The 27,993-nt window shown below is 43.8% G+C and overlaps 3 protein-coding genes and 1 long non-coding RNA gene across 5 annotated transcripts; 2 read left to right on the plus strand and 2 right to left on the minus strand.

Annotated features, from left to right (window-relative positions):
- Positions 1 to 416: 416 nt before the first annotated feature.
- On the minus strand, positions 417 to 1,725 carry HYPK (huntingtin interacting protein K). Its single transcript, XM_082735347.1, has 4 exons — positions 1,533 to 1,725; positions 1,138 to 1,193; positions 728 to 779; positions 417 to 579 (listed from the first exon to the last, which is right to left on the minus strand). The coding sequence occupies exons 1-4, from the start codon at positions 1,692 to 1,694 to the stop codon at positions 484 to 486; spliced, it is 366 nt and encodes a 121-aa protein (XP_082591473.1). The 5' UTR covers positions 1,695 to 1,725; the 3' UTR covers positions 417 to 483.
- Positions 1,726 to 2,003: 278 nt separating this feature from the next.
- Positions 2,004 to 8,078, plus strand: SERINC4 (serine incorporator 4; the record flags this gene model as incomplete). The annotated part of the gene is made up of 12 exons (XM_082734425.1): positions 2,004 to 2,435; positions 2,888 to 3,094; positions 3,265 to 3,443; positions 3,869 to 3,948; positions 4,087 to 4,180; positions 4,420 to 4,631; positions 4,814 to 4,909; positions 5,005 to 5,131; positions 5,532 to 5,604; positions 6,030 to 6,078; positions 6,225 to 6,378; positions 6,566 to 8,078. The coding sequence occupies 12 exons, from the start codon at positions 2,004 to 2,006 to the stop codon at positions 6,762 to 6,764; spliced, it is 1,902 nt and encodes a 633-aa protein (XP_082590551.1). The 3' UTR covers positions 6,765 to 8,078.
- SERF2 (small EDRK-rich factor 2) lies at positions 7,739 to 9,980 on the minus strand. 2 transcript variants are annotated; one of them, XM_082735344.1, is made up of 3 exons: positions 9,416 to 9,980; positions 8,701 to 8,809; positions 7,739 to 8,076 (listed from the first exon to the last, which is right to left on the minus strand). In XM_082735344.1, the coding sequence occupies exons 1-3, from the start codon at positions 9,420 to 9,422 to the stop codon at positions 8,013 to 8,015; spliced, it is 180 nt and encodes a 59-aa protein (XP_082591470.1). In that variant the 5' UTR covers positions 9,423 to 9,980; the 3' UTR covers positions 7,739 to 8,012. The 2 variants fall into 2 exon arrangements, with proteins under 2 accessions (XP_082591470.1, XP_082591469.1); XM_082735343.1 differs by having other exon boundaries at positions 7,739 to 8,099; positions 9,416 to 9,538.
- Positions 9,751 to 27,985, plus strand: LOC309867071. The gene is made up of 2 exons (XR_014312970.1): positions 9,751 to 9,834; positions 27,715 to 27,985. It is a non-coding gene; the product is annotated as an uncharacterized lncRNA (long non-coding RNA).
- The last annotated feature ends 8 nt before the right edge of the window (positions 27,986 to 27,993 follow it).

Genomic DNA, 27,993 nt, shown 5'->3' on the forward strand with positions numbered 1-27,993 from the left:
GTATATATCATTTTACAGTTGGGGAAACAAGTTCAGCCAAGACCCACCCCCACTGTGTGCTCTTAAAAAAAATTTTTTTTTCAAAAGTGGCTTATAAACAAGATTGGTGGTATATAAACCACCCTAGAGACCCATGCCATGGGCTTCAGCAACCTTGCTGAGATTCCAAATATACCCTAAATACCACTGAAGGCTAGTCAGATGAATGACCCTGACCTGCTTCCCAGCATTTGCATGTGAACATGAGGTCATGAGGTACCATTCTAGACTGATTCTTCACATGATTTCATTAAAGCCTGGGGGGGTGGAGGGGAGTTGCTTAAATTCAGTTATATTCCGACATGTAAGTTTCCCACAATAAAATACAGTATAATATACATCACACTCGATCCAAGATGATATAACTGCAAAAAAAAAGGAAAAAAAAGGCTACATCTTTATTGAAATAAAATAATCCAATGAGTGGGTCTGAAAAAGCACAAATCAGTTGGTCAGGGCAATAAGAGCCTCTACCACGTTGCCCATGTGTTCCCTTAAGCTCCGTTCTGCAGCTGCTCTTGAGATCTCCATCTCTGTCATCTGCAGGAAAAGAATCGAGGATGTTACCTAAGTTTCTTCCGGGGCATTAAAATGCCACCAAGACTTACTGACTCGACTTGTTTCAGTAAACAACCCCAATTAACCAATGTAAGCTCTGCCCATAGGCTAGGTAGGCTTTACTACTCACTATGAGCTCCAGATCTTCCTTCTTAATGGTGACTTTGGCCAGTTCCTTCTCCCTGCAAATATTCATGTACATTAGTCCTCATTCTCTACCTCCACCATTAACTCTCATTCTCAGCTGTGCCTTACAAATAAATGATTCCCAACGAACACTGCTGAGTGAAAATACAAAATGATTCTCACGCCCTCACCTAACATCCCCATCCCCTCCCCTCTTTAGTCTTTATAGCAGGCAGCAGGTGCTGTCAGGCCTTTCCTTCCACCAAGAAAGTAAGGTTGTAAACTTCATACATGTAGAAATCGGTGACAAGAGTTGAAGAACGGTACAAGATACAAACACTTAACGATAGCTTTTATTTTCGTATGGGGGAAAGTGAGAACTGGTAGGACTGACTGTGCCTACGGAAGACTTACCGCTCCTGTTTGGCTTTCTGCTCCCGGGACCGTCTATCTCCAATCACGGACATGGCCTATGAGAAAAATAGATCTCCTTACCGCTCTGCCACCCACAATTCCCAATAATCTAAAAAGATGTAAGAAGCTGGCGGCGGGTTGTGTGTGTCTATTCACATGACGAGTGTATCAGGAACCAAGGCCTAGGTTTAACTCAATTCTGTGCACCTAAGGGCCACTTTAAAAACAATCTCCATCAAGCTCCCTTTCGCAAGCGGCGGGCTCCAATGACGGTTTCCCTCGTGCCTCCTCTCGCCAACCGGACGGGAAGCCCGTCCTGGAGCCGGGATTCCAGTTAAAATCTGAGAGGCCCCTCAGCTCTCAGCCCGCCCAGACACTCTCACGGCCAACCTCACCGTCTCCAGATTGGAACTCTGGATCTCCTTCTCCTCCGCATAGTCGGTGACTCTCTCCAGGTCCGCTGCACCGCTGTCATGCTTCCGTGGCTTCTCGGGAGGCCGCTCCGGGCCGCTGGTCTCCGTCTCCAACTCCAGTTCCACATCGCCCTCGGTAGCCATACCGATCCCACCGTGCCGCTGCACAGGCCCCGCCCCACTCACGAAGACTTCCGGTAGCTTCCCCGAAACTTCCGCCGGGAGAGGATGAGGCGGGGCTGACCTCGGGCCACACCTTCACTACTGTTCTGGATTCTGGAAACTTCAGCCAGGAAAGCGGGTAGCCGCTGAGACTTTTGGAGGTTCTAGTATTGTTTTCTGCGAGGCCCTCTCCCACAGCTAACCACTCCATCCGACATCCTTCTCATCTAGATCCTACCCACTCCATCTCAACCCTCCTCCCCTGCCCCCAATTCCGTTCAACCAGGAAGGATGACGTCTAAACCTAAACCAATTAGGAATGCTAATCCACTAGAGGCCAGATTTGCAAACTGCTCCCTAATCTGGAGAGAACAGCCTGTGTGGCCCAAAGGCCCTGGAGAGAGAGTAGCTTTACATCGACATTTGCATTCACCACATCCCGGAGGTCGGTGTTCTTTTCCTGATGTCTGTCCCCGTTCTTCTTTAGAGTGGGTGACCACCCCCAGCACTGTGGCAGCCCATGGCGGAGGACAAACGAAAGCTGCTACTTTCTCATCTTCCTTCCATCTGGTAGACCTAGGTCTAATCCCTGGGACAAGGATGGTGGGTGCAAAGGCTGTCACAGGCCCCAGCACCTCCCTCCGCCTGGCACAACGCACTGAAGTCAGCAGTATTATGGTGAATCCTCCCTTCTATCAGGTGAGAGTATACTTGGGCAGAGGGGCTTGAAAGGTCCCCTGATCAAGAACTATCTGAAAAAAAAAATAAAGGGAATGGTAGCTGAAGCTGGGGAGGAAAACCCACAGGAGCGAATAAAAATGATAGGCTGAATAAAAATGATAGGCTTTCCTTTCACCTCAGAAACCTTTCCGTTTCTTTGCCCCTGAGCCTATGATCATTAAACCTCTCCTCCCACTTCCCAGTACCAGATCTGCAGGTTTACAAAAAGGTGAGAGGCCAGGTGTGACTTGGGCTTTTAGGAAGGTCTGCTCAAGCCTGCATCAGCTCTTATGATGAAAGCTCTACTTGATGTCAGTGGAAGGCAATCCTAAATAGCTTGGAACCAGATTCTGAGAATTCCTGAGTAAAAGGAGAGAAGAAAAGGGAAAGGGAAATTTTGGAATTCAGCCTCATGGGTTAATCTAATGCATACATTAATGTAAGCTTTTCCTCAGCAAATCTCCATCTTGCTGCTCAACCCCCAGGTGTCCTGCTGTGGGCCTGTTCCCTGTACCTGCTGCTGCCATTCTAGGTGGCCCCTTGTCACAGAATCTACTTGTAGCCGCCTGTTCTACATCCTCCTCCATCTGGGGTCCTCAGCAGTCTGCTGCCTCCTGCTGTCAAAAACAGTAGTGGAAAGGGTCTGGGGGAAGGAACATGGGGTAAGTGAGAGGGTTCGGGTTGCCAACAGGAAAAGGAGAAAAGAAACCCTCAGACAGAAGATTCAGATTGGGGGGTAAGGGACAAGTGAATGGATATACCCATGAGAAGCAGGTACCTCTCTATACATGATGATTCGCCCTGCCATTTCTCACATGCACTCTCCCTCCAGATCCAGATGCCCTCAGGGTTGTGTGCCCATCTGTTTGGCCACCCTCATTGCCCAGTGCTCAGTGGCTCTGGAGCTGTGTACCGAGTATGTGCAGGAACTGCCACCTTCCACCTGCTGCAGGCTGTGCTACTAGTCCAGCTCCATTCCCCTACCAGCCTGAGGGCACAGCTCCATAACAGGTTTGTGTATGTACACTTTGGGTGGGGTAAGGATGAGGAGGGAAGCAAGCATAAGCTGAGTAAAGGAAATTCCAAGATGAAGTGTGTAAAAACTCCAAAAAAAAGCTTTAAGTTCCTGCTTCCACCATACTTACTGTATGACCATGAGCCCCACATACTTACCCTCTTTGAACATCTAATTTTTAAAATGAAGATAATTGTGGGGTTATTATATGCAAACCCTTTGTCAACTGTGAAACATTGTCCAGATGTTATTACGTGGTATCTGAGAGAATTTGGAATAGGCTAGGATGGGCCTGTTTCCAGCCCCTCTCACATGGGACTGGTTCCTCCTTCCCTGTATTTAGTTGTCTCTTCTCTTCCCTTTCCTATAGTTTTGCTTTCTCCTTTGCCTTTTCTTGAGTCTTGTTTTGTCTCCTAACCAGCTTCTGGCTCCTCAAACTGCTGTTCCTGCTAGGTCTCTGTGCTGTTGCCTTCTGCATCCCTGATGAGCATCTCTTCCCAGGTACCTTCCATCTCATATCCTAATCAGCAGGCATAAGCTAATAGATGTTCTAAGAAAAAGTGAGGGTAGGAAAAAAAAAAAAACCAGGAGTAATGACATGGTCAGCTACATTTTCCCACTGGTGCCACCTACTTGCAGCCTGGCATTACATTGGCATCTGTGGAGGCTTCACATTCATCCTGCTGCAGTTGGTGCTTATCACAGCCTTTGCCCATTCCTGGAACAAAAACTGGTAAGGCGCACCTAACCCTAAAGGCTCTTCCTGGGAAGGTTGTCCAACCCAGTGTGGTCGAACAAAATGCATGACAGGTCAGTGGTCCCTAACTTCCCACTAAGCAGTACCAAAAAGTTCAGAACATGACTCTGTGGGCTAGGTGGGATGGGTAGTAACACCAGTGTTCTGCAAGAGGGGGAATAGTAATGGGCAAGAGGAGTTGGAGCCCCAAGCCACTGTCCACCGCCTACCCTTAGGCAGACTGGTGCAGCCCAAGACTGCTGCTGGTTCCTGGCGGTACTGCTGGCCACCCTGGGATTCTACAGCATGACAGGTGTGGCAGCTGCGCTCCTGTTCCACCACTACACACACCCAGCTGGCTGCCTGCTCAACAAGATGCTGCTTAGTCTGCACCTTTGTTTCTGTGGCCTCCTCTCCTTTCTCTCCATCGCTCCCTGCATCCGCCTCAGTGGGTACATGCCTTGCAACATTCCAAATCTGGAAGGCCTTTAGTATAGAAAAATTCATTAGCTTCCCTAATCTTAGTCAATTGCCTGCTTCCTCCTAAGGGTGGGGAGAAGTATAGATAGGGATATGAGTGGAAGAAACTTCTTCTCTGTAGACAAAAGCAATGATCTCCATTCTCCCCAGGGCAACCCCGTTCTGGCCTTCTACAAGCCTCTATCATCAGCTGCTATATCATGTACCTGACTTTCTCTGCACTGTCCAGCCGTCCTCCAGAAAATGGTAAGGACCAGACGTGGACTCCCCAGGTTAAAACTTTTGTTCCTGCCAAATACTTAGCTCTTGTTCTTACCACCTTTCTTGTTTTCCCTTCTCAGTATTCATTGAAGGACAAAACCACACTCTGTGCCTCCCTGTCCTAAGTAAAATGGAATCACAAACACCAGATACTTCTCTGGCAGTGCTAAGTGCTGGCATCATGTATACTTGTGTCCTTTTTGCTTGGTGCGTAAAGGTATCAAGGGGAGAGGTGTGAGAGAAGGGAGAATACCCAGGACAGAGAAGGATGGTCAGGAGACTGTCTGGGACCACGGTTTATTTGAACTTTAGAGCAAGACAAGAGTGAGGGAAGTTCCCCATAAACAGAAACAATTTCTAAAAATAGCACTTGTCAGATGATCTGTATTAGATGAAGGGGGCAGGGAGAATGACTTGAGAATTAAAAATATATACAAAGGTTTTAGGGCCCTCACATGATGAGATTTATAAATATTGGGGGGAAACAGGCTCTGGAAATATAATACCCTCCTGAGAATTACCAATATGGACCAGCTAGCAGTATATACTCTCAGGCAATCCTCCTGCTATTTGACTGGACCTGCTTGAGAACTGTCTTCTTTCTCAGCAATGAGGCTTCCTACCTGGCTGAGGTATTTGGGCCCTTGTGGATTGTCAAGGTTTACAGCTATGAGTTCCAGGTGAGGATGGAGAGCTCAACAGCCCCAATGCCCTTCCCCCCTCACACACAGACAAAGATAGACACACATCCTACCAACCTCTACCCAGAATGCTCAGATTCTAGCTGCTGTTACCTTTTATTAAGTACCCACAATGTGCTAAGCACTGTGCTACTTTACATTCATCATCTCATTTAATTTAATCCTCACAACAACCCTGTGAGGTAGGTATTTGCTCCATTTTACAAATGGAGAAGTTGAGGCACAAAAGGTTAAACATCTTACCAAAGTTTTCATAGCCAGTTATATGCTGGAGCTAGAATTTGAACCCAGGCGTGCCTCCACTTTTTACGCCAGACTAATCTTTTCAAAGAGGAATTTCCTATATTAATACCCTCACATTCTTTAAAAAGTCATTCCAAAACATGCTGCCTTTTGTTTTACAGAAGCCCTCACTCTGTTTCTGCTGCCCTGAAACGGTGAAACCAAAGGAAGGTGAGTGTCATTAAGAATGTCCCTAAAAGAGTGTAGATTTCTGCAGAGTGCCAAAGAGCCCTGGAGTGCCTTCACAAAAGAAACTGGGGGAGGAGGGAAGAAGTCTTTCAGCCACACTGCTGCTAGCAGTCCTTCCCTCTCTCCAGGCCAGAGGGGTGGGTCTGTCAGGCCAGCTGACCGAGAGATCTCTCCAGCTCCTCCAGCACAAGCCCAGCATCTCTCCTACAGCTATTCTGCCTTCCATTTTCTCTTCTTCCTTGCATCACTCTATGTCATGGTTACCCTTACCAACTGGTTCAGGTAGGATGGAAGTGGGCCTGGGATATATATATACTCCTGAAAACCCGTTTTAGGAAGAGCAATTTAAGGCCAGTCCTAAGGGTTCTCAGGAGACACATGGGTCCACCATTATCTTTGGTGGGGAGGTAGGACAGGTCTGAAAGCTAAGGTCCTATGTATTCTCTAACAGGAGACTTTGGTTCCACAGCTATGAGGGAGCAGAACTGGAAAAGACCTTCACCAAGGGTAGCTGGGCTACCTTCTGGGTCAAGGTTGCCTCATGCTGGGCCTGTGTACTCCTCTATCTTGGGCTGCTATTGGTACCACTCTGTTGGTCCCCCACCCAGGACTCCCAGTCACCTCCTACATTCAGGGGACCCGACCTTCGCAGAAGTACTGCAAGGTAACAATATTCAGTCTAGGTACTGTTAACTGGGATTCCCTTAAGGTCATACTCCCTGTCTTGACTCAGGAACTGCCCAGCCCAGCAGATACCTCAAGGACACAATGGGCAGTTATCTCCCCTTGAAGTCAGTACTATTTTTGAACAGGAGATAGTGGCTATACATACTCTAATGCCATGGGCAGAGTGTCTCACTCACTGGAGCTAGTGTTACATCTTTACCCCAACTCAAGAACCTAACTCCCAAGTCAGCAGCTCAGAAACCACTGCTGATCCCAGCAGACAGTGCGGCACTAGCCCTTTCCTGGCTCTCACAGTGGAGATGGGGGCAGGGAAAGACCAATAGGGACTGAAGACTTACTTGGCTCTGTCCTTGGAGATAAAAAGAAAAACAAGCAGTTCAGCCCTGGGCACAGGGAGATAAGCAGCCCAGAACAAACCAGGACAGGGAAAGAAAGGACCAGAGACCACCCTAGGTTTTATCCTGATCTTGAGGTCAAAGGAAGTGGGAAGACAAAAACCACCCTCAATCCACGAAGAATGACAGAACAGAAGAGAATGTGAACACTAGAGAGCAGCTGACCGTGGGAAGTCAGTGAGCAGCAGGATTTGGGGGCCAACTTTCAAGCAAAGTTTCAGGCGAGCAAAATGAGGAAGAACGAGAAAGAGGAGCATAAACTTAGGTCTTGAAGTCTTCCTAGACCCTCAACTCCATCCTTGGGATGGTGTTCAAGGTCTGGGTGGGGGACAAAAATCACAGAAAAGAAGTTCCTAAAGTTCTTAGAGAATTCCTCTACCACATACTTGGAGTACTTGTCTGTTTGTTGTAGTAAAATAAAGAATTTCCTCTGTGATGTTTCACTTAGTCTATATATCTACAACCTTTTAGAATCTAAAGTTCTCTCCCCTTTTGGTGGGAAAGGGCAGCCATTCCTCCATCCCCATCCCCCCAAATCCCCAGTCAAACCAGGCGGTCAAGAAATTACAAAGCTACTTTTAATACTTTGGGGTGAGCCCCACAGGAATAAAAAACACTGGGAAGGGGTAACCCCCTCACCCCCAGGCGTGGCCCAGGGGGAGAGAGGCTACCTGAGGGGAAGGAAGCACAAAAGGGACCCGCTGCAGACTCAGGGCAAAGGGAATGCCATCGGTGCTGGGACCTGTGAGCACTACAGGAGAAAACGCGAGCGTGGTGGGACTGGCTCCAGGCACACAGGCGAAGGGCAAGAGGGTTGGACACGAAGCCACAAAGCTACTTGGGTTCCTCCTTCTTCTCGTTTGCCTTTTTCTGCTTCTGCTGCATGATCTCGGAGTCCCTGGGGGTAGAGATGATGGGGCACTGGGAGGTACCAGAGGGCAAAAAGGACAAGATGCAGGGGGATGAAGGGCACAAAGGATAAGATGGAAGTGGATGGGACAAAATTCAGCGTGTGCCTGCTGTATTCCCACCCTAGGAGAACAAGAGGAAGAGAGCTGAGGCTTAAAAGGCAATCAGTCTCTATCTGGCTGTTGCCTAAGGGGTCAGAAGTCTGGCCACACAGGCCCAAGGCTATTCTTTGCTGAGTACCACACCCAGCAACACCACTGAGAAGGTTGGGAGAAGGGAGGAGAAACTGAACACCAAAGAGGGCCGTAAGTACCGTGCTGTCATAACCACTACTGCATTTGAAATGTGAAGCTCCCTGCCCTTGCCCTTAAGGTCAGACTCAGGGGCACTCAGAAATCAACCGTGGGCAGGCACCCGCCCCAGTCCCTTCCTGTCAGGCTGTGAGCTAACAGTTTAGAGGGTGGGGAGGAAATAAAACTCTAGAGGAAGCAATGCACTCTGCCCCTCACTAGTCCAGACGTAAACCCTGAGGTAGCTCTCTTTCCTGGTACAACCCTCGGTCTAGCCCAGGTCTCACCCCTCCCCTCCCTTCCCTTCCCCTCCCTGGGGCTACCTCTGCTTGCGGGCGGCAGCAGAAAGCCCGTCATCTCGGCGCTTTCCCTTAACCGAGTCGCTCTGCTTTTTCATATTCTTCTGGCGGGCGAGCTCGCGCTGGTTACCGCCTAAAGAAAGAAGGTAAAAGGTGAGGCGCGGGGGGCCTTTATGGCCACACACAGGCGACCCTCCTCCCTCACCCGGACACCAGCAGAGTCCAGCGCTTATTCCTCTGTCCCGACACCGGCCCATTTTGGGGCCTAGGCTACTGAGTGGGGCAGGAGCATGGGGGGTGTTGGTGGCAAGCTGCCACGGGGCAGGTCAGACTGGGAGGTGGAAGAACGGTTCCAAGGAGCCCGCTAAAGGCGTGTTTCGAGTTTCGGGCGGCACGGGGGTCCAGACTGGTGGTGATGTGTGGACAGTTTGGATCTCTGTGGGGGATGGGCTGCGATCTGGAGTAGGGGGCTCTGGGCCTATCACAGGGGCGCGGGGCTTCTCGCCACGGCGCGGAAGGTCGCGGGGGCCTTTGCTTGACTGGAGAAGGGGGAGGGGGTTCTCAAGAAGTGGCGGTGAGCAAAAGGCCGATTTCCGGCGCCGAGTGTGAGGGTCTCAAAAAGCGCTCCCAGAAAAAGGCCTTGCTGGGGAAGCCAGGTGGAGGTCAAGGCCAAGATTCGGCAGTCGTGTTTAGGGTGGACGGGGAGAAAGGGGTAAGAAGAGAGGGTCTCGGTGCTCACGGGTCATGGCGACGGCAGCGGCTCCGGCCTGCCTCCGTTGCGTCCCCTCGTTCTGTCCGACGTTGCAGGCCCCGCCCCCTTCTCCAAGCGTAACGAAGTCGTCCTTTCCTCCCCGCCCCTTTGAGCCCGGGCTCAGTCTCTCATTGGACAGAAAGAAACACGTGGGGCTGCGAGCCACGCTTCAGCCCGAGCGGATATGGGGCGTAGGTTCGCAGGCCGAGTGCGCTGCGTGGGGCGGGGCTTCATGAGCTAGGCGTTGGGTCGGGCGGGGAGAAAGTAGGCCGGGTCACGTGGGCAGGGTGGGGGTGGAGGGGTGCGGCTGGCGATGTGGCGTTCTCGCGGGCTCGAGCACGTGACTTGGCGGAGTGACCTCATGCGGGGACCGTTTGGGACGCCGGCAAACTCGCCCAAGGGGAACGGTAGGGGATGGAGGGCGGGGTTTTTGGGGGCCGTAATGGTTTACTCTATTCTGTATTATCAGGACTCTGGTACTTCTGTATTATCAGTACTTGGCCCTTTTACTCAGGATTTATCCCCTAGTAGCCAGCTATGTAGACACGAGTGGTTCACCTATAAGGTAAAGTCGGGTACAAACGTAACTTTCAGGAGCCCCCTTCCAACTACATTGTACCCTCACCGCAAAGCCCTCCCGTAGAAACTAGCAGCCACATCCCGTGTGTCCTAAAACTTCAGTCCTGTTCGTTTCCCACAGAAATATTGAATGGGAAGATGACAATAGTTTGGAAATTTTGGAGAACCGGAAAATCACAAACTGTGGAGTTGGATCAGAGACTAAGAGACTGGGAAATGCACATACTGTGAACATTTCTCCCTCTGGACGTTTCCCCAGTATACTACTGGCTTATGAAAGAATAGGGCAGGAAGCCTGGGCATTAAACTCATTCTCCCCAGTTCCACTGTCTGTCTACAGCCCTCCCCACCAGTCCTGAGGAATCCACTGGATAAAGGAGAAATGCTTAGGAAATATCACAGGAAAGGACTGTTTGTAAATTTTATTATGTTATTCTCTCCAGTTGGTGCTCATAGCAAAACGGAGCTGAGTCTGGAACTTCGGACTAGCTTCCCCCTCAACATAGACCTGATGGGAAGGCAATGAACCTCAGTGCCATCCTCACAGTTTTTGCCAAAACAAAGTATCACTTGAACTACTATTGCTTAAAATGTACCAAACTTGTGGGACGCCTGGGTGGCTCAGTTGGTCAAGCAGCTGCCTTTGGCTCAGGTCATGATCCCAGCGTCCTGGGATTGAGTCCCCCATCAGGCTCCTTGCTCAGCAGGGAGCCTGCTTCTCCCTCTGCCTCTGCTGCCACTCTGCCTGCCTGTGCTCTCTCTCTCTGACAAATAAATAAAATTTAAAAAAAGGAAAAGTACCAAACTTAAATAAAAGTGATAAATAAAACTTCATAATCCTTTAGCAAATTTAAAATTGGTATCACCTGACCACAAACAGAAAGTAACTTTAAAAGTCAAAAATCAATACAATGAAAATGAAATATGTTATCAAATTCTACCAAAATAATATCATTGTCATAGATGCTGAGCCTGGGGCCTGCCCTCTCTATCTTAAAAAGATAAAAACTTGTTAAAGTTTTAGAGAGGTAATATGGCATATGTCTTTGAAACTAAAACTTTCTCTTGATACAGATTAACAATAATTTTTATATTTTCAGTGCTACTTAATGCTATGTCTCCATACTACCTAAAATTATTTCTCATACCGCAAGTGCCATATGTCCCACCCTTTGGTACATACTAAATGTACTAGATCAACATTGGTGGCCCATATAACTTTGTACAAATCCTGACTCTGCTACATACTGGATTTGATTTTAGACCCTTATTTCCTCCATGTTTCAATTCCTTTATATGAAAAATGGGAATAATCTCTAACCCTTAGCATTGTGGAAGAGATTAATGCAATACCAAAGGGTTGGCCCATAGTAGGCATTCGGTTAATGTCTCCTCCATCTCCCTTCTTCCAAGTCCTAAAACTTCCTTTTCTTTCTCTAAATTCCTCTAACCCTCCTGAGCCAATATCTGAAATGGCCTCCAATGATCCTTTCCTCCTGGTATTTATATCCTAGAGGAGTCCTTGTCACACTGAATCAAGGTTGGTCTGCGACCAATAGAATATGGCAGAAGTGATGATATATCACTTTTTTTTTAGAATTTTATTTCAGAGAACAAGAGAGAGAGAGCGTGAGTTGGGAGAGGAGCAGAGGGAGAGGGAGAAGCAGGCTCCCCACTGAGCGGGAGCCTGATAGGAGACTCCAGGATCATGACCTGAGCCAAGGGCAGACATTTAACTGACTGAGTCACCTAGGTCTCCCTGATATGTCACTTCTGATGCTAAATCATAAAAGACATTGTGGCTTCCTCTTTCCTCTCTCTCTTGGATCACTAGCTCTGGGGGAAGCCAGCTGCCATTTCATGAAAGGCCCATATGGTAAAGAACTGAATCTGTGGCTAATAGCCAAGGGGAAGGGAAAATACCTCCATTTAAACTCATCACAAAATTGAGAGGAAATAAATTACAGAGATGAGGCTCTGAAACAGAGAAGGATGTAAGGCAAAATTTAAGGACCCCAGACACATCAGAAAATGAGGAAACTAACTTGAAGGGTGGGGACATCACCTGCAGACCTGCAGCAGCAGTTTGACCACAACTCTTAAGCAGAATTTGGGCTGTCTAGTCTACCACTCTAAGGTTCCCAATGAAGCCAAGCCACTTGGGTTCCTTTGCATGTGAAGAGACTACAGAACCAGCCCCATGAAGAAAACGGAGCCACATTGTGAGTGAAATAGTATAGGGTGAGGAAGCAAGTTCTCTTGGGCACCTGCTACCTGCTTATCAACTCCAGCATTTCAGGTGGGTGAGAGAGTAGAACAGCCTTATAACCAGTCTCCTCTTATCAACTCACCCCACCCTACCCCCATGACTAAGAGTCTGTTTCCAATCCTGTCAGAACTTGGACTGGATTGAACTCCGTCTAATTTTCCCAGGAGTTGCCAAAAAAATTCACTCATTCTTTCATCACATACTGTGTTGTGCACCAACTATGTGCCAACTATTGTTTAGACATTAGGTATACAGTGACAAAAAAAGCAAAAAAAAAAAAAAAATATATATATATATACACACACACATATATATAAAACATATAGTGTAGAAAGGAAACAGCTTGTATATATATATATGCAAATTGATTGTGAGAGAAGATAACAGATTCTACACAAGGATGATATTCAAAATATTTAACAGGGTACACAGCATAAGCACCTACCCAACAAAACAGGTCTCAGTATAATCTGAGTGAATACTATCTGTGAACAGTTTTTCTACCTGTCCTGGTAAGGAATCCTAGTACTGCTAGTTCTGTGAAGGGAGTATACCTGTAGACCCTAATTTTGATTAGGAAAGTGAAGCAAGTAACATTTGAGCTGAGGCAAAAAGGAGGAGTCAGCCAGGCCAATGGAAGAGAGGCAGGGAGAACATTTCAGGGAAGGGGATATCATATGTGAAGGCCCTAAGGTCCTGCTCCCTGAGGCTAGCCTATCAAGAACCACAAGGTAACAGGGAATGCCCACCCCACCCCGCCCTGTCTCTTATCTTTGTTTCATCCTCTCAGTCCCAGATCCCTTGACATGACAGGAAATGGCCACCTCTGGTACCTCCCCTCACATCTCATAGCTTGCTTGAGAGATATCTGAATCTCTTTAGTTTTAGTTTTTAAAATCCAGGATAGGTTGGGTATCTAACCTTATGATAAGGAGGTAGGTGTGAGGTAGGATATAATGGCAAGATATAAATAGCCCCACATGATGAGCATGTGAAGGAACAGGTTTATCAAAGAAAGGGAATTTGTTCCCCAAGAAAGGAAAATAGAGACAGATAAAACAAAAGATGTCCAATACATGAAAGAGAGAAGATAGCTACTTGAGCTGAAATGATGGCAGCAGAAATGGCAGTGTGCAGCATCAAGATATATTTTGGAGACTTGTTGAGAAAGGAAGATACTATATATTCCTGAGTTCATTCATTTCTTCATCAAATTTTAAGTGTACATCTATTATGTGCCAGACACTGCTAGGCACTGAGTATTCAGTGATGGACAAAATAGACATGGTCTCTGACCTCAGGAAGTTAATATTTTAGTGGAGGAAACTGACAACTCACAAGTAATCCAAACTATATAAAATTACAACTTGCACTAAGTGCTAAAAGAGAAAACGAAAGTTCAAGGATGAAGATTAATAGAAGCGATCCAGTTCTGTGGTGACATTTAAACTGAGGCCTGGAGCCAGTTGCAGGAAAAACAGAAGAGAGTTCCAGCAATATGACTGAATCCCTAACATTCTTTACATCCCTTCTTATGAAGGAAAAGCAGTGCAGCTTTAGGAAATTCTCCCCCTCCACCCTATATTCCAAGGGTGGTCCTGGAAGGGCTAAGTCAATCAAAGTAAACTCATCCCTCTTAATACTGATTGGCTCAAGAGCCCAGACCTAAGCCATTGTTTGCATAGTATTCACCTAGTGAATGTTATTGATTCAGGAGTTAGCTTGGGACCTAACTTGGCCTGCTCAGACCAAACAGAGGGGGTTTTTGTTCCATTATAAGAGTATGCATGGTGTTCTGTCTCACTGACTTGAACAAAGAAGTAAAGAATTCCTACCACTCTTGGCTTCTGTGACCTAGAATGGCCAGCTTTAGGTTGAAGCAAAATGAATAGTAGAAGGAATCTTGGTTTTGATGATGCCCTTGGACCACTGGATGTATCAGCTGTAACATCTGTTCTACCTCTGAGCTTCCAGCTATGAGAATCATATGTTTTTGTCTAAGCTACCTTGAGTCGGATTTTTGTTTCTTCAGCCAAATACATTTTAATCAATATACAAGCAAAAGAAACAGTATATGCTAAGGCTCTGAAGTGGGGAAAGCTTGAATATTAGATGCATATAAGGGATCGCATAATGAAACGATCCAGGTTATCTTAAAATGCAACCAGCCTTCCACATGCATACCAAGCTTCCAGTCAGCGTTTCAGTGCTTTCCTTGTGGAAAGAGGTGGATACTTAAGGATCATCAAGCATTGGAGAAAACACTCAATATAAAATTAAGACACAACAAAACAGAAAGTAAAGTATCCAAGGATACAGAAACAATTATAGGAACAAAGGAAAATGGGAGAGAAACTATAATTAGTATCCTTAAAGATGAAGAAGATATTGAATAAAAACAGGTAGCTATAAAAAACAAACATTTAGAGAATAATAAAGAGCTTTTAGAAATTAAAACTATGATAGCTGAAAGAAAAAAATAGAAGAGTTGGAAGGTAAAAACTGAAAAAATATTACAGGAAATTGGACAAAAAAGATAGTAGTGGATAGTAGGAGAAGAAAAAATAAGGAAATTAAAGAATCCATTCAAGAGGTCCAACATCTGAATTATATGAATTTCAGAATGAGAGGAAAGTAAAACAAAAATAAAGGGGACTCACTGAGTGGCCAGCATAAGGAATAAGAACAGATCCATTTCGCCACATATCGGAACACTGGAGTCAAAAAGAGGACCCTTGGGGCTTCTAAGACACAACATAGAACACACAGAAAGGGTGAAGAATCAGAATGACTTCAGACTTGTCAGCAACAATACTAGAAGCCAGAAGACAATAGAGCAGTATTACCAAATATTTGAAGAAAAATAACAACCTAGATTTTTTTCACCCAGCTGAGCTATCAATTAAGTCTGAGAATAGAATAAAGACATACAGAGTTGAAAAAGACTTACCTACCATGCACCCTTTTCTACAAAATATTGAAGGTGTACTCTACCAAAATGAGGCATAAACCAAGGGGAAAAAAAAATCACAGGATCCAGGAAAAAGAGTATCTAACATAGGAGATAAGTAAAAGGCTACTGGTGAAGGGAGATCCCAGGATGATAGCTTTGCATCAGGCTTAGAGAGCAACCATTTCAGATTAGAACAGGAGGATGAAAGGCTCAGAAGCCATGTATCTAAATGGAAAAAATGGAAACTGATAAAACTGATAAATTACCTGATTGTATTTGAATATATTGAGAGATTTCTACTTCTAGAAGACAGTATGAAAATAAATTGATAATAAGTACATAAGCAACTAAGTAAAAAACCAAATAGATAATTTGGGGGGAAGCATACAAGAAAGGAAATGTAAACAGTACACTAACTGTCACAGCTGGTAAATAACATTTACACACTCATAAAATATAAACATTCAATATTGATCTAACCAAAATAACACTGCACTAGAAGGATGGAAGGAGAAAGTACATGCGTATTTATGGGAAAGATGAGAGAGTTAAATCCTCATTTTTAAAATAGAAATCAGTGGCTAATATCAGTTAAAAATCCAGAAATGGCATGATATGTAGAAAAAGCAACAAATGTCAGAAGAAGCAGCTAAAGGAGTTTTAATCTTTAAGCAGTGGGAAACCAAGTGGGATAATTATTTTTGTGTGTTTTTTTTTTAAGATTTTCATTTATTTATTTGACAGACATAGATCACAGGTAGGCAGATAGAGAGGAGGGGAAGCAGGCTCCTTTTTGAGCAGAGAGCCTGATGTGGGGCTCAATCCCAGGACCCTGGGATCATGACATGAGCTGAAGGCAGAGGCTTAACCCACCAAGCCACCCAGGTGCCCCTTTGTTATGTTTTATTTTTATTTTTATTTTTATTTTTTTTAAAGATTTTATTTATTTATTTGACAGACAGAGAGCACAAGTAGGCAGAGAGGCAGGCAGAGAGAGACAGGGTAGCAGGCTCCCTGCTGAGCAGAGAGCCCGATGTGGGGCTCGATCCCAGGACCTTGAGATCATGACCTGAGCCGAAGGCAGAGGCTTAACCCACTGAACCACCCAGGCACCCCTAACCTTTTTTTTTATTTTTATTTTTTTTTTAAGTCCTTTGTTATGTTTTGTATAGAACTTGTATGTTCATGTGTAACTTCCATAAGAACAAATAAATAGTAAGTTACAACCCCAACCATGGTTTCAAATGAAATAGTTTAGGAGGAGAGAGTAGAATGTGAAGGAATCTAGGTACCGATTTCTTAGGAACTCATTTACATGTCACTAATTGTCAGAGAAGTATCTCCTTCCCCTCTAGCCCGTACTCCCAGTGGGAAATACATCTGAGTTGAGAAAACAGAGCGTTGACAGGAAGAGAAAAAAAAGAGAAGAGGAAGAGGAAGAACTTCTGGGAGCATATCCAAAGACTGGGATACACAGGAAAGGGGAAGAATCCATAAAAAACATGGCTAAGTTTATCCCCATAAGGGTTGGTGGCTTTGCATTGGAATCAGATTCTAACTTCTGGGAGACCCAAGGCCAACTGAGGTCTCCATTCTTGAAAAGCTACTAAATATGGGCCAGGAAATATCTGAGGAGGGGAACTAAGGTACTTTTCACTTTCACCTTGAGCTTCTCCTGGGTTGGACGATAATGTCTCATTCCTGAACACTGGTGTTTCTGAATGGCTTCTTGCCTCCATTGAATATCTCCTCTCTGTCTGACCAACCTCTATTAACATCTTGTAAGCAAAGCTAGGATCTCCGAGCAGCATTTCCTCCAGATAGCTCTGCTTCTCCCTTGGTTTAGCTGAATTGGCATTTGCCTTATTCATACATAAATTCTGTTTCTTCTTCTCTGCTTTGGGAGACACCAGGGTTGAATAAGCAAGTTTCCCTGATAGCGTATAGTCCCTTCCCAGTTCAGTTTTCTTTTCTGCTTCCCACTCCCTCCCTACTCCGTGTTTACTAAAACTCTCAACTACTGCATAGTTCTGTCAACCATCTCTACTTTAGCAGTCAGTTTATCTATTCCCTTCTCCCTCAGCACTTTGGGTAAAAGTTCAAAGTCAAGGAGCTAATACATAACAGAATCTAGGCTACTCTTTGCTACCCTGCTGGAAAATATGTATGGCCCTCTTCCTGCTAAGACATGGCTTCAAGGTCTTGTGCTGGGGCCATCTATTAAAGTATACCATCAACACAGCAATACCAGTACCCTTGGAGAACATATGATTCTCAGTAAATTGAGCCCTCTCAGTGCAGACTGACACCTCAAAGCCAAAGGGCTACAGGCCCAGCAGACTCTGGTAAAAAGGAGAGAAACATACCTCTGTCTACTGGAAAGGATTACCAAGTCCAGAACATGTGGTGGTGAGATGAATGGGGGGAGGGAAGGATGAGAAGACTTAAAACAATATTGTGAAGCAGGAATACGTGCACATTTAGAAAATGTCTTCTTCCCTCTCTTCCGTATACCTTGATGCAGAACTTGTCCTGATGTAGAAGAATGAGGTGACATGACTTAATGAGTATGAAAAAAAACACAAGCTCTAGAGACAGCTGGCCTGAGTTCAAATCCCAGCCAGACCACTCACTGGGATTCTTATGTGGCATGGATTCCTTTGGAAGTTTAGAAAAGATCATAGGTGACTTCTCAGAATAATGTATATTTTAAAAAATACACCCATGATATTGTACACCCATTTTCATGGCAGCATTAATTCACAATAGCCAAAAGGTGGAAATAACCAAAGTGGCCATTAATAGATGAATGGACAAGGAAAATGTGGTATATACATAAAATAGAATCTTACTCTGCCTTAAAAAGGAAAGAAATTCTGATACATGGTACAACATGGATAAACCTTAAGGATGTTCTTCTTCTTTTTTTTTTTTTTAAGATTTTATTTGGGGCACCTGCCTTTGGCTCAAGTCATGATCTCAGGGTTCTGGGATCGAGCCCCACATCGGGCGCTCTCCTCAGTGGGGAGCCTGCTTCCCCCTCTCCCTCTCTCTCTGCCTACTTGTGATTTCTCTCTGTCAAATAAATAAATAAATTCTTTTAAAAAATAAAGATTTTATTTATTTGACAGAGCAGAGACAGCGAGAGAGGGAATACAAGCAGGGAGAGTGGTAGAGGGAGAAGCAGGCTTCCCACTGAGCAGGGAGCCCCATGCAGGCCTCAGTCCCAGAACCCTGGGATCATGACCTGAGCCCAAGGCAAATGCTTAACAATTGAGCCACCCAGGCGCCCCTTAAGGACATTCATTATTCTAAGTGAAATAAGTCAGTCACAAAAAGATACATACTGTCTGATTCCACTTATGAGGTATCTAGAGTAGTCAAATCCACAGAATCAAAAAAGGGTGGTCACCAGTGACTAGGAGGAGAGGAAAATGGGGAGTTGTTCAATAGGCAGAAAGTTTCAGTTTTGCCAGATGAAGTGTTCTGGAGATTGATTGTACAATACTGTAAAGGTAATGAACACTAGTAAACTGTACACTTAAAAATGATGAAGATAGTAAATTTAGCTATATGTGTTTTACCACAGTTAAAGCATTGTTTTAATTTAAAAAACGTGCATGGGATCACCCTTGCACACCCAGCGCAACTGTGCATCATGGCCAGGCCAAGTGCCAACCCTGCCCACCCCTGTGCCACAGCACAGCTGTGCATCACAAAAGGGCACTACCCCCCCCTCCCCCCCCAATGCCACAGATACACCTAGTCCTAGTGGTCAGAGGGAATTTTGCTCCTGGGCTCCACATGCTGTCTACTACACAAGGTTACTCCTTCAAGCCTAGGAGAAGTAGTTGATTTGACTAATATAGAGAAAAAGTCAGTCAAAATGAGACGGGCATATATTCCAAATGAAAGGATAAGTCAAAACATGAGAAAAAGGCATCATGAAACAAAGATAAGCAATCTACCTGATAGCGTTCAAAGTAGTGGCCGTAAAGATGCTCACTGAACTTGGGAGAAGAATGGATGAACACAGTGAGATCCTCAACAAAGATAGGAAATAGAAGAAATTTTCAAGCAGGGGCACCTTGCTGGCTCAGAGAATATGACTTGATGTCAAAGTTATGAGTGTGAGTCCAACATTGGGCATAGAGCTCACTTAAAAAAAAAAAGTTATGTCAGTTATATCTCAATAACACAAAATGTTTTTAAAAGTTTCAAACAGAAGTTGCAGAGCTGAAGAAAACAATAATTGAACTAAAAAATATACTAAAGGGGTTCAAAGCAGAGTGGATAAAGCTGAAGACTGGGTCAGTGAGCTGGATTGCAAAGCGATAGAACTCACCTAGACAGAGCAGCAAAACGAAAAAAGAATTTTTAAATATTTAATTTTTTAAAAGATTTTATTTACTATTTGACAAAGACACAGCAGAGGGAACACAAGCACGGGGAGTGGGAGAGGGAGAAGCAGATCTCCTGCCAAGCAGGGAGTCCAGTGTAGGGCTCAATCCCAGCATCCTGAGAAAATGACCCGAGCTGAAGGCAGACACCCAATGACTGAGCCACACAGTCGCCCCAGGAAAAGAATTTTTAAAAATTAAGGTAACTGGGGCGCCTGGGTGACTCAGTGGGTTAAAGCCTCTGCCTTTGGCTCAGGTCATGATCCCAAGGTCCCACGTAGGCTCTCTGCTCAGCAGGGAGCCTGCTTCCCTTCCTCTCTCTCTCTGCTTGCCTCTCTGCCTACTTGTGATCTCTGTCTGTCAAATAAAATCTTAAAAAAAAAAATCAAGGTAACTTAAGGATCCTTTCAGACAACATCAAGCAGAATAACATTTGCATAACAGGGGTCCCAGAAGAAGAGAAAGTGAAAGAGCCATAAACTCATAGGAAAAGATAATGGCTGAAAATTGACCTAATTTGGTGAAGGAAACAGACATACGGGTCCAGGAAACCAGAGAGTCCCAAAGATACCCACACCAAGATATGTTATAATTAAATGGCAAAAGTTAAAGAGAGAATCCCAAAAGCAGCAAGAGAAAAACAACTTATTACATACAAAGGAAACTCCATAAAGCTGTCAGATTTTTCAGCAGAAACTTGACAAGCTAGAATAGACTAGCATAAGATATCCAAAATAATGCAAGGATAAAACTTCCAACCAAGAATTCTCTACCTTGCAAGATTTTCATTGAGAATTGAAGGAGAAATTAAGAGTTTTCCAATAAGCAAAAGCTAAAGGAGTTCATCATCACCAAACTGTCTTTTTTTTTTCCTAAAGATTTTTATTTATTTATTTGACAGAGATCACGAGTAGGCAGAGAGGCAGGCAGGGGTGGGGGGGAAGCAGGCTCCCTGCTGAGCAGAGAGCCCAATGCGGGACTCAATCCCAGGACCCTGGGATCATGACCTGAGCAGAAGGCAGAGGGTTAAAGCCCACTGAGCCAGCCAGACGTCCCACCACCAAACTGTCTTAAGCTTTAAAGGGACTTCTTTATTTTTATTTATTTTTTTTTTTTTAAGTTTTTATTTATCTATTTGAGAGAGAGAGAGAATGAGAGGGAGGGCATGATGGGGAGAGGTCAGAGGGAGAAGCAGACTCCCGGCTGAGCAGGGAGCCGATGTGAGACTCGATCCCGGGACTCCAGGATCATGACCGGAGCCGAACGCAGTTGCCTAACCAACTGAGCCACCCAGGCGCCCCCTTTTTTTTTTTTTTTTTGTAAAGATTTTATTTATTTGATAGAGATCACAAGTAGGCAGAGAGGCAGGCGGGAGGTGGTGGGGGGAGAGCAGGCTCCCTGCTGAGCAGAGAGCCCAATGTGGGGCTTGATCCCAGGACACTGGGATCATGACCAGAGCCGAAGGCAGAGGCTTTAACCAACTGAGCCACCCAGGCGCCCCAAAGGGACTTCTTTAAACTGAAAAGAAATGGCACTAATAACAAGGACAATATGCAAAAGTAAAAAATCCCAGGAAAAAATACATAGTAAATGTAGTGGATCAATCATTTATTTAGCAAGCATGATGTTTAAAAGACAAAAATAGTAGGGGCACCTGGGTGATGCAGTTGGTTAAGGGTCTGATTCTTGATTTTGGCTCAGGTTGTAGTCTCAAACTTGTGAGACTGAGCCCCATGTTGGGCTCTGCACTCAGCGCAGAGTCTACTTAAGACTGACTCTCCTGGGGCACTTGGGTGGCTCAGTTGGTTAAGCGTCTGCCTTTGCTTCAGGTCATGGTCCCTGGGTCCTGGGATTGAGCCCAGCATCAGGCTTCCTGCTAAGTGGGAAGCCCGATTCTCCCTCTCCCACTCCCACTCTTCTCATCTCTCTCTCTGTCGAATAAATAAAATCTTAAAGGGAAAAAAAAGGGGGATAGAATACACTGGCCTTCAACAATACACTAGACCAGACGGATTTCATAGATATATATACAACATTCCATCAAAAGCAGCAGAATAAGCATTCTTCTCACATGGAACATTCTCCAGGATAGATCCCATATTAGGCCACAAAATTCAAGAAGACTGAAATCATATCAACCATCTTCTCTGGCTACAGTGGTATGAAACTAGAAACCAATTACCAGAAGAAAACTGAAAAACCACTAAAATGTGGAGATTAAACAACATGCTAATGGGGTCACCTTGCTGACTCAGTTGGTAGTGCAGGTAGTACAGGTTTTGAGTTCAAGCCCCACAGTGGATGTAGAGATTACTTAAAAATAAAATCTTTAAGAAAAAGCAAACACCATGCAAATGAACAACAAATAGGTCACCAAAAAATCAAAGAAGAAATTAAAAAATACCTAGAGACAAATGAAAATGGAAATAAAACACACCAAAATTTTTGGGAGAAGCAGCAAAATGGTTCTAAGAGGGAAGATCATAGCAATATGGGTTTACTTCAAGAAGCAAGAAAATTATCAAGTAAACAATTTAGCTTTACATGTAAAGGAGACAGAAAAAGAACAAAGGAAACCCAAAGTCAGTAGAAAAAAAGGAAATACTAAAGATCATAGTGGAAATAAATGGAGAATAAAAAAAAGAAAAAGAGGGGCATCTGGGTGGCTCAGTCAGCTTCTGACTCTTGATTTCGGCTCAGGTCATGATCTCGGGGTCATGGGACTGAACCCCATGTCAGGCTCTGAGCTGAGCATGGAGACTGGTTGGGATTCTCTTTCTCCCTCTCCCCCTCCTCCCACCTCTCTCTCGCAAAAAAAAAAAAAAAAAAAAAAAAAAAAAAAAATTTCGTTAATATTTTATTTATTTGACAGAGATCACAAGCAGGCAGAGAGGCAGGCAGTGGAGGAGGGGGAAGCAGGCTCCCCACGGAGCAGAGAGGCCAGTGCTAGGCTGGATCCCAGGACTCTGTGATCATAACTGGAGCTGAAGGCAGAGGCTTAATCCTCTGAGCCACCCAGGCACCCCCTGCCAGTTTTTTTTTTTTTTTAAATAAAAACACCACTAAGGTAAATGAATGAATGAATGAATGAAAGAAAAAGAAAGAAAGAAAGAAAGAAAGAGTGTGTGCCTGAGTTGCTCAGTCATTAAGCACCTGCCTTCTGCTCACATCATGATTCCAGGATCCTGGGATAGAGCCCAGCATCGGGCTCCCTGCTTAGTGGGGACCCTGCTTCTCCCTCTCCCACTCCCCTTGCTTCTATTCCCTCTCTTGAGGCCTCTCTCTCTCTCTGTCAAATAAATAAATAAAAATCTTTTTAAAAAATCAAGGAAACTAAGAGCTGGAAAGATAAACAAAATTGACATATCTCTAGCTAGACTAATGAAGAAAAAAAGAGTGCTAATGAAATTATAAAGAGAGGTTACAACTGACAGCACAGAAATACAAAGGATCATAGTAACCACTATAGGCAAACAAATTGAATATAGAAGAAATGGAGAAATTCCTAGAAACATACACTGAATCATGAAGAAATAGAAAGTGTGAATAGACCAATTACTAATAAGGAGAATGAATCAGTAATCAAAAAGCTCCCAACAAATGAAGGTCCAGGATGAGCTGGCTTCACTGAATTTTACCAAACATTTAAGAAAAAGTTAATAACTATCCTTCTCAAACTTCTCCAAAAATATCAAAGAGGAAGGAATATTTTCAGACTCATTTTATGAGGGCAGCACCATCCCCATACCAAAACCAGACAAGCCACCCCACTCACACCTGCACACACACATATTAAAGGCTAATATAATTGATGAACACAGATGCAAAAAATCTCAACCAAATATTAGCAAATTTAATTCTGTAATGGATTAAAATAATAATATACCATGTTCAAGTGGAATTTATTCCAAGGATGCAAAGATAGTTCAGAATCCACAAATCAACCAAATACTATACCACATTAATAAAATGAAGGATAAAAATCATGATCATCTTTATAGATGCAGAAAAGGCATTTGAAAAAAATACAACATCCATTTATAATAAAAACTTAGCAAAGATGGTTTAGAGCGAACATACCTAAACATAATAAGGGCCATATATGACAAATCACAGAAAACTTCATACTCAGTGGTGGAAAGCAGAAAGCTTTTCCTTTAAGGACAGGAACAAGACAAGTGAATCAGGCACTCCGTGTGTGTGTGTGTGTGTGTGTGTGTATGACATAATGTATTATTTGCTTCAGGTGTACAGGTCTTTGAATCATAGGGCGTACACATTTCACAGCACACACCATGGCACATACCCTCCCCAATGTCCATAACCCAGCCACCCTATCCCTTACCCACCTGCCCCCCAGCAAACCTCAATTCATTTCATGAGATTGAGTCTCTTACAGTTTGTCTTCCTCCTGATCCCATCTTGTTTCATTTTTTCCCTCCCTGCCCCAACGACCCCCAGCTCTGCCTCTCAGATTCCTCATATCAGAGAGATCATATGATAATTGTCTTTCTCTGACTTATTTCACTTAGCATGATACCCTCTAGTTCTATCCATGTTGTTGCAAATAAGAATTCCCACTCTTGCCACTTTTATTCAACATGGTATTGGAAGTCCTAGACACAGGAATTAGGCAAGAAAAAGAAGTAAAAGGCATCTAAATTAGAAAGGAAGAAGTAAAATTATGATGACTTGTAGGTTACTTGATACTGTATACATAAAAAACTCAAAAGATTCTACCAAAAAACGTTAGAATAAGTGACTTAAGTGAACAGGATACAAAATCAACATACAGAAATCCATAGTGTTTCTATATACTAATAGTGAATTATCAGAAAGAAATTAAGAAAATCCCATTTACAAATACATCCAAAAAAGTAAAATACAGACATAAATTGGGGAGCCTAGGTGGCTCAGTTGTTAGGTGTCTGGCTTCAGCTCAAGTCATTTTCCCAGGGTCCTGGGATTGAGCCCAATATCAGGCTCCCTGCTCAGTGGGAAGCCTGCTTCTCACTCTCCCACTCCCACTGCTTATGTTCCCTCTCTCACTCTCTCTCTCTGTCAAATAAATAAATAAATAAACAGACATAATTTTAACCAAAGAGGTGGAAGACCTGTACACTGAAAACTGGAAGAAACTGATGAAAGAAGTGGAAAAAGATACAGATAAATGGAAAGATACTCTGTGTTCATGGATTGAAAGAATTATATTGTTAAAATGTCCATACTACCCAAACTATAGATTCAATGCAGTCCCTATCAAAATTCCAATGGTGTTTTTCACAGAACAAATTTAGAAATAATTTTAAAATCTGCATGAGACCAAATAGCCAAATAGCCAAAGCAATCTTAAGAAAGAACAAAGCTGGAGGTATCAGCTCTCTGATTTCAAACTACAAAGCTATGGTTATCAAAACAGTATGATACGGAGCGCCTGGATGGCTCAGTGGGTTAAGCCGCTGCTTTCAGCTCAGGTCATGATCTCAGGATCCTGGGATCAAGTTCCACATCAGGCTCTCTGCTCAGCAGGGAGCCTGCTACCCTGTCTCTCTCTGCCTGCCTCTCTGCCTACTTGTGATCTCTCTCTGTCAAATAAATAAAATATTTTAAAAAAAAGTATGATACGGACACAAAAACAGACACACAGATCAATGGAACAGAATTGAGAGCTGTGAACTAAACTCACATATATATGGACAATTAATGCATTACAAAGGAGCCAAGAATATACTATGGTGAAAGGACAGTCTCTTCAATATATGGCATTGGGAAAACTGGATCACTATCTTATACCATACACAAAAACTAACTCAAAATGGATTAAAGACTTGAATGTTATACCTAACCACAAAATTCCTAGAAGAAAACATAGGCAACTTGCCTTTGATCTTAGCGATAATTTTGTGGATCAGACTTAAAAGTCAGGAGAAACCAATGCAAAAATAAAGATTACTTCAAACTAAAATGCTTTTGCATATTGAAAGAAACATCTTCAAAATGAAAATGCAACCTACTAAATGGGAGATTTCTGCAAATCATATATCAGACCAGGGATTAATTACAAAATATATAAAGAACTCAACAGCACAATAAAAAACAAAGAACCTGATTAAAAAATAGGCAGAGGATCTGAATAGACATTTAGGATATTCACAGATATGTGCCACCATCATCACCGTCAATTTTAGAACATTTTCATTACAATGGTCAATTCTTACTCTTCATTTTACTTGGCCTATTGACTGCAGGTGACATAGTTGTTCAATCCCTGTCTCTTTGAAATGTTGTTTTCAGCACTGCACACACTCTTGGTATTCTTTCTTCCCCACTGGCCACCATCTTTCAATTGGCTTTGCTTTTCTTCCCCCTGACTTCCTTCTAGAGATTGGAGTACCCGAGGGTGTAACACTTTCCATTCCTCTTTATCTTCCTGGGTGATCTCATTTAGTCTCATAGCTTTAAAATACCATCTATATGTTTAGTACTATCAAGTCTACATCTCTAGCCCAGACATCTTTCACCATCTCTAAGTTTGTGTATACATTCCCATGTGGATTCTAACAGACAACTCAATATGTTCAGAACTAACCCTGTTCCACGTGCAGCCTTCCCTACCTCAGACAATGACAATTTCATCCCTCTAGTTGTTCTGGTCAAAAATGGTAGAGTCATCTTTGATGCCATTTCTCTCTCACGTACCACATTCAATCCATCAGCAAATTCTGTTGGCTCTACCCTCAAAATACTCAGAACCTTATCCCTTCTCCCACCTCATCTGTTACTGCCTGGTGCAAGCCGCCAGTATTTCTAGCTCAAATTATTGCAACAGCCTAACAAGCCATGCTGCTTTTTATCCTCGTCACTCTATAGTCTACACTTAACACAGCAACTACAGTGATCCTTTGAAAATGGAGGTAATTTCATATTACACCTCTGCTCAAAACCTTGCAGTGACTTTCCATTTCACTCAAAGTAAAAGCCAAAGTCCTTATAATGGCCCGCAAGGCCCTTCATCCCTTAATCTGTCCCTGCTCCATTACCTTCTTGACTTTGTCTGTTATAACTTTTCCCCTTTACTCACTTTGGTCCAGTTATGCAGGCCTCAACTTTTCCTTAAACACTCCAGGCACACTTCTGACTCAGAGTTTGCAGTGGTTAGTCCCTCTACCTAGAAAGCATTTCCTTTAGGGCATTGCTCAAATTTCATCTTCTCCATAAGGCTTTCTCTTATCACCTTACTTAATATACAGTCAACCCTCTCCATCCTCCATCCTCTTCCTCCACTCCCAAACCCTCTTACCTTGCTCCACTTTTTCTTTTAGCTATAGCACTTATCATCTTTTAACATACCCTATATTTCTTTCTTTTTTTAAGACTTTGTTTATTTCAGAAAGAGAGAGGACAATCCAGGGGGAGAAACAGAGGGAACAGGAGAAGACGACTCCTTGCTGAGCAAGGAGCCCAGCACAGGGTTTGATCCATGAACCCAGTGATCATGACTTGACCTGAAGGCAGAGCCCAACCCACTGAGCTACCCAGGCGCCCCAACATACACTGTATTTCTTATGTTTATTTCTTAGGTTTGTTTATAGTGTCTCCTTCCCCTCTAGAATACAAGCTCTCCAGGGGGCACATGGGTGACTCAGTCAGTTAATCAACTGACTCTTGATCTCAGCTCAGGTCTCGATCTCAGGGTCATGAGTTTAAGCCTCTGATTGGGCTTCGCGCTAGGCATGGAGCTTACTTAAACAAACAAAAAACAAAACAAAAACAAAAGAAAAAGAAAAGAATGTAATCTCTGCAAAACAAGAAATCTGTTCATTGATGTATCCCAAGGATATGGTACAATGTCTGGTATAGAGTAAGTGCTCAATAAATATTTGTTGAATGAATGAATGAAAAGTGTGAGTGATAATACCTACTCTAAAGTTATTTTAGGAATTAAATAATATGCAGATGTTCTGTCACACAATAGACATCCAACATATGTTAGATTCCTACCCCTTCCCCAAATATCTTTCCCATTTCCCTCCTCTTATAGCACTGCTCCTGCCCTCTTCTCTATATTTAATTTTCACCATTCTAGGCTCTCCTTTGAATTTAAATCCAGAAAAATCCAACAGAAGACCACAGATGTCATCTGAGAAGAAAAGGAACCCCGGGAGACCAGATTTACCTACTGTCAGACTCTTTATCAAATTAACAAATGGTCACCCACAGAAGCAGAAAGCCTTAAGGAGATGGACAAGTAAATGTTTTTGTTGTTGGAATTGGAGATTTACTGCATTGCCTTTTCAAATTACCTTTATTGAGATCTAATTTACATACTTTAAAATATACACATTTTAGGTGTACTATCTGATGA

This window comes from Mustela nivalis (genome assembly GCF_964662115.1).
Source record: "Mustela nivalis genome assembly, chromosome: 6".
NCBI lineage: Eukaryota > Metazoa > Chordata > Mammalia > Carnivora > Mustelidae > Mustela > Mustela nivalis.

Excerpts from the sequence above, each read along its gene's own strand:
- SERF2 (XM_082735343.1), bottom strand. Across the intron at positions 8,100-8,700 it reads GCTGCCGCCCGCAAGCAGAG|TGCCCCATCATCTCTACCCC; the intron begins GTAGCCCCAGGG and ends GGTACCTCCCAG.
- HYPK (XM_082735347.1), bottom strand. The coding sequence starts at position 1,694 with ATGGCTACCGAGGGCGATGTGGAACTGGAGTTGGAGACGGAGACCAGC. Across the intron at positions 1,194-1,532 it reads AGAGTTCCAATCTGGAGACG|GCCATGTCCGTGATTGGAGA; the intron begins GTGAGGTTGGCC and ends TTTTTCTCATAG. Across the intron at positions 780-1,137 it reads CAGAAAGCCAAACAGGAGCG|GGAGAAGGAACTGGCCAAAG; the intron begins GTAAGTCTTCCG and ends GAATATTTGCAG.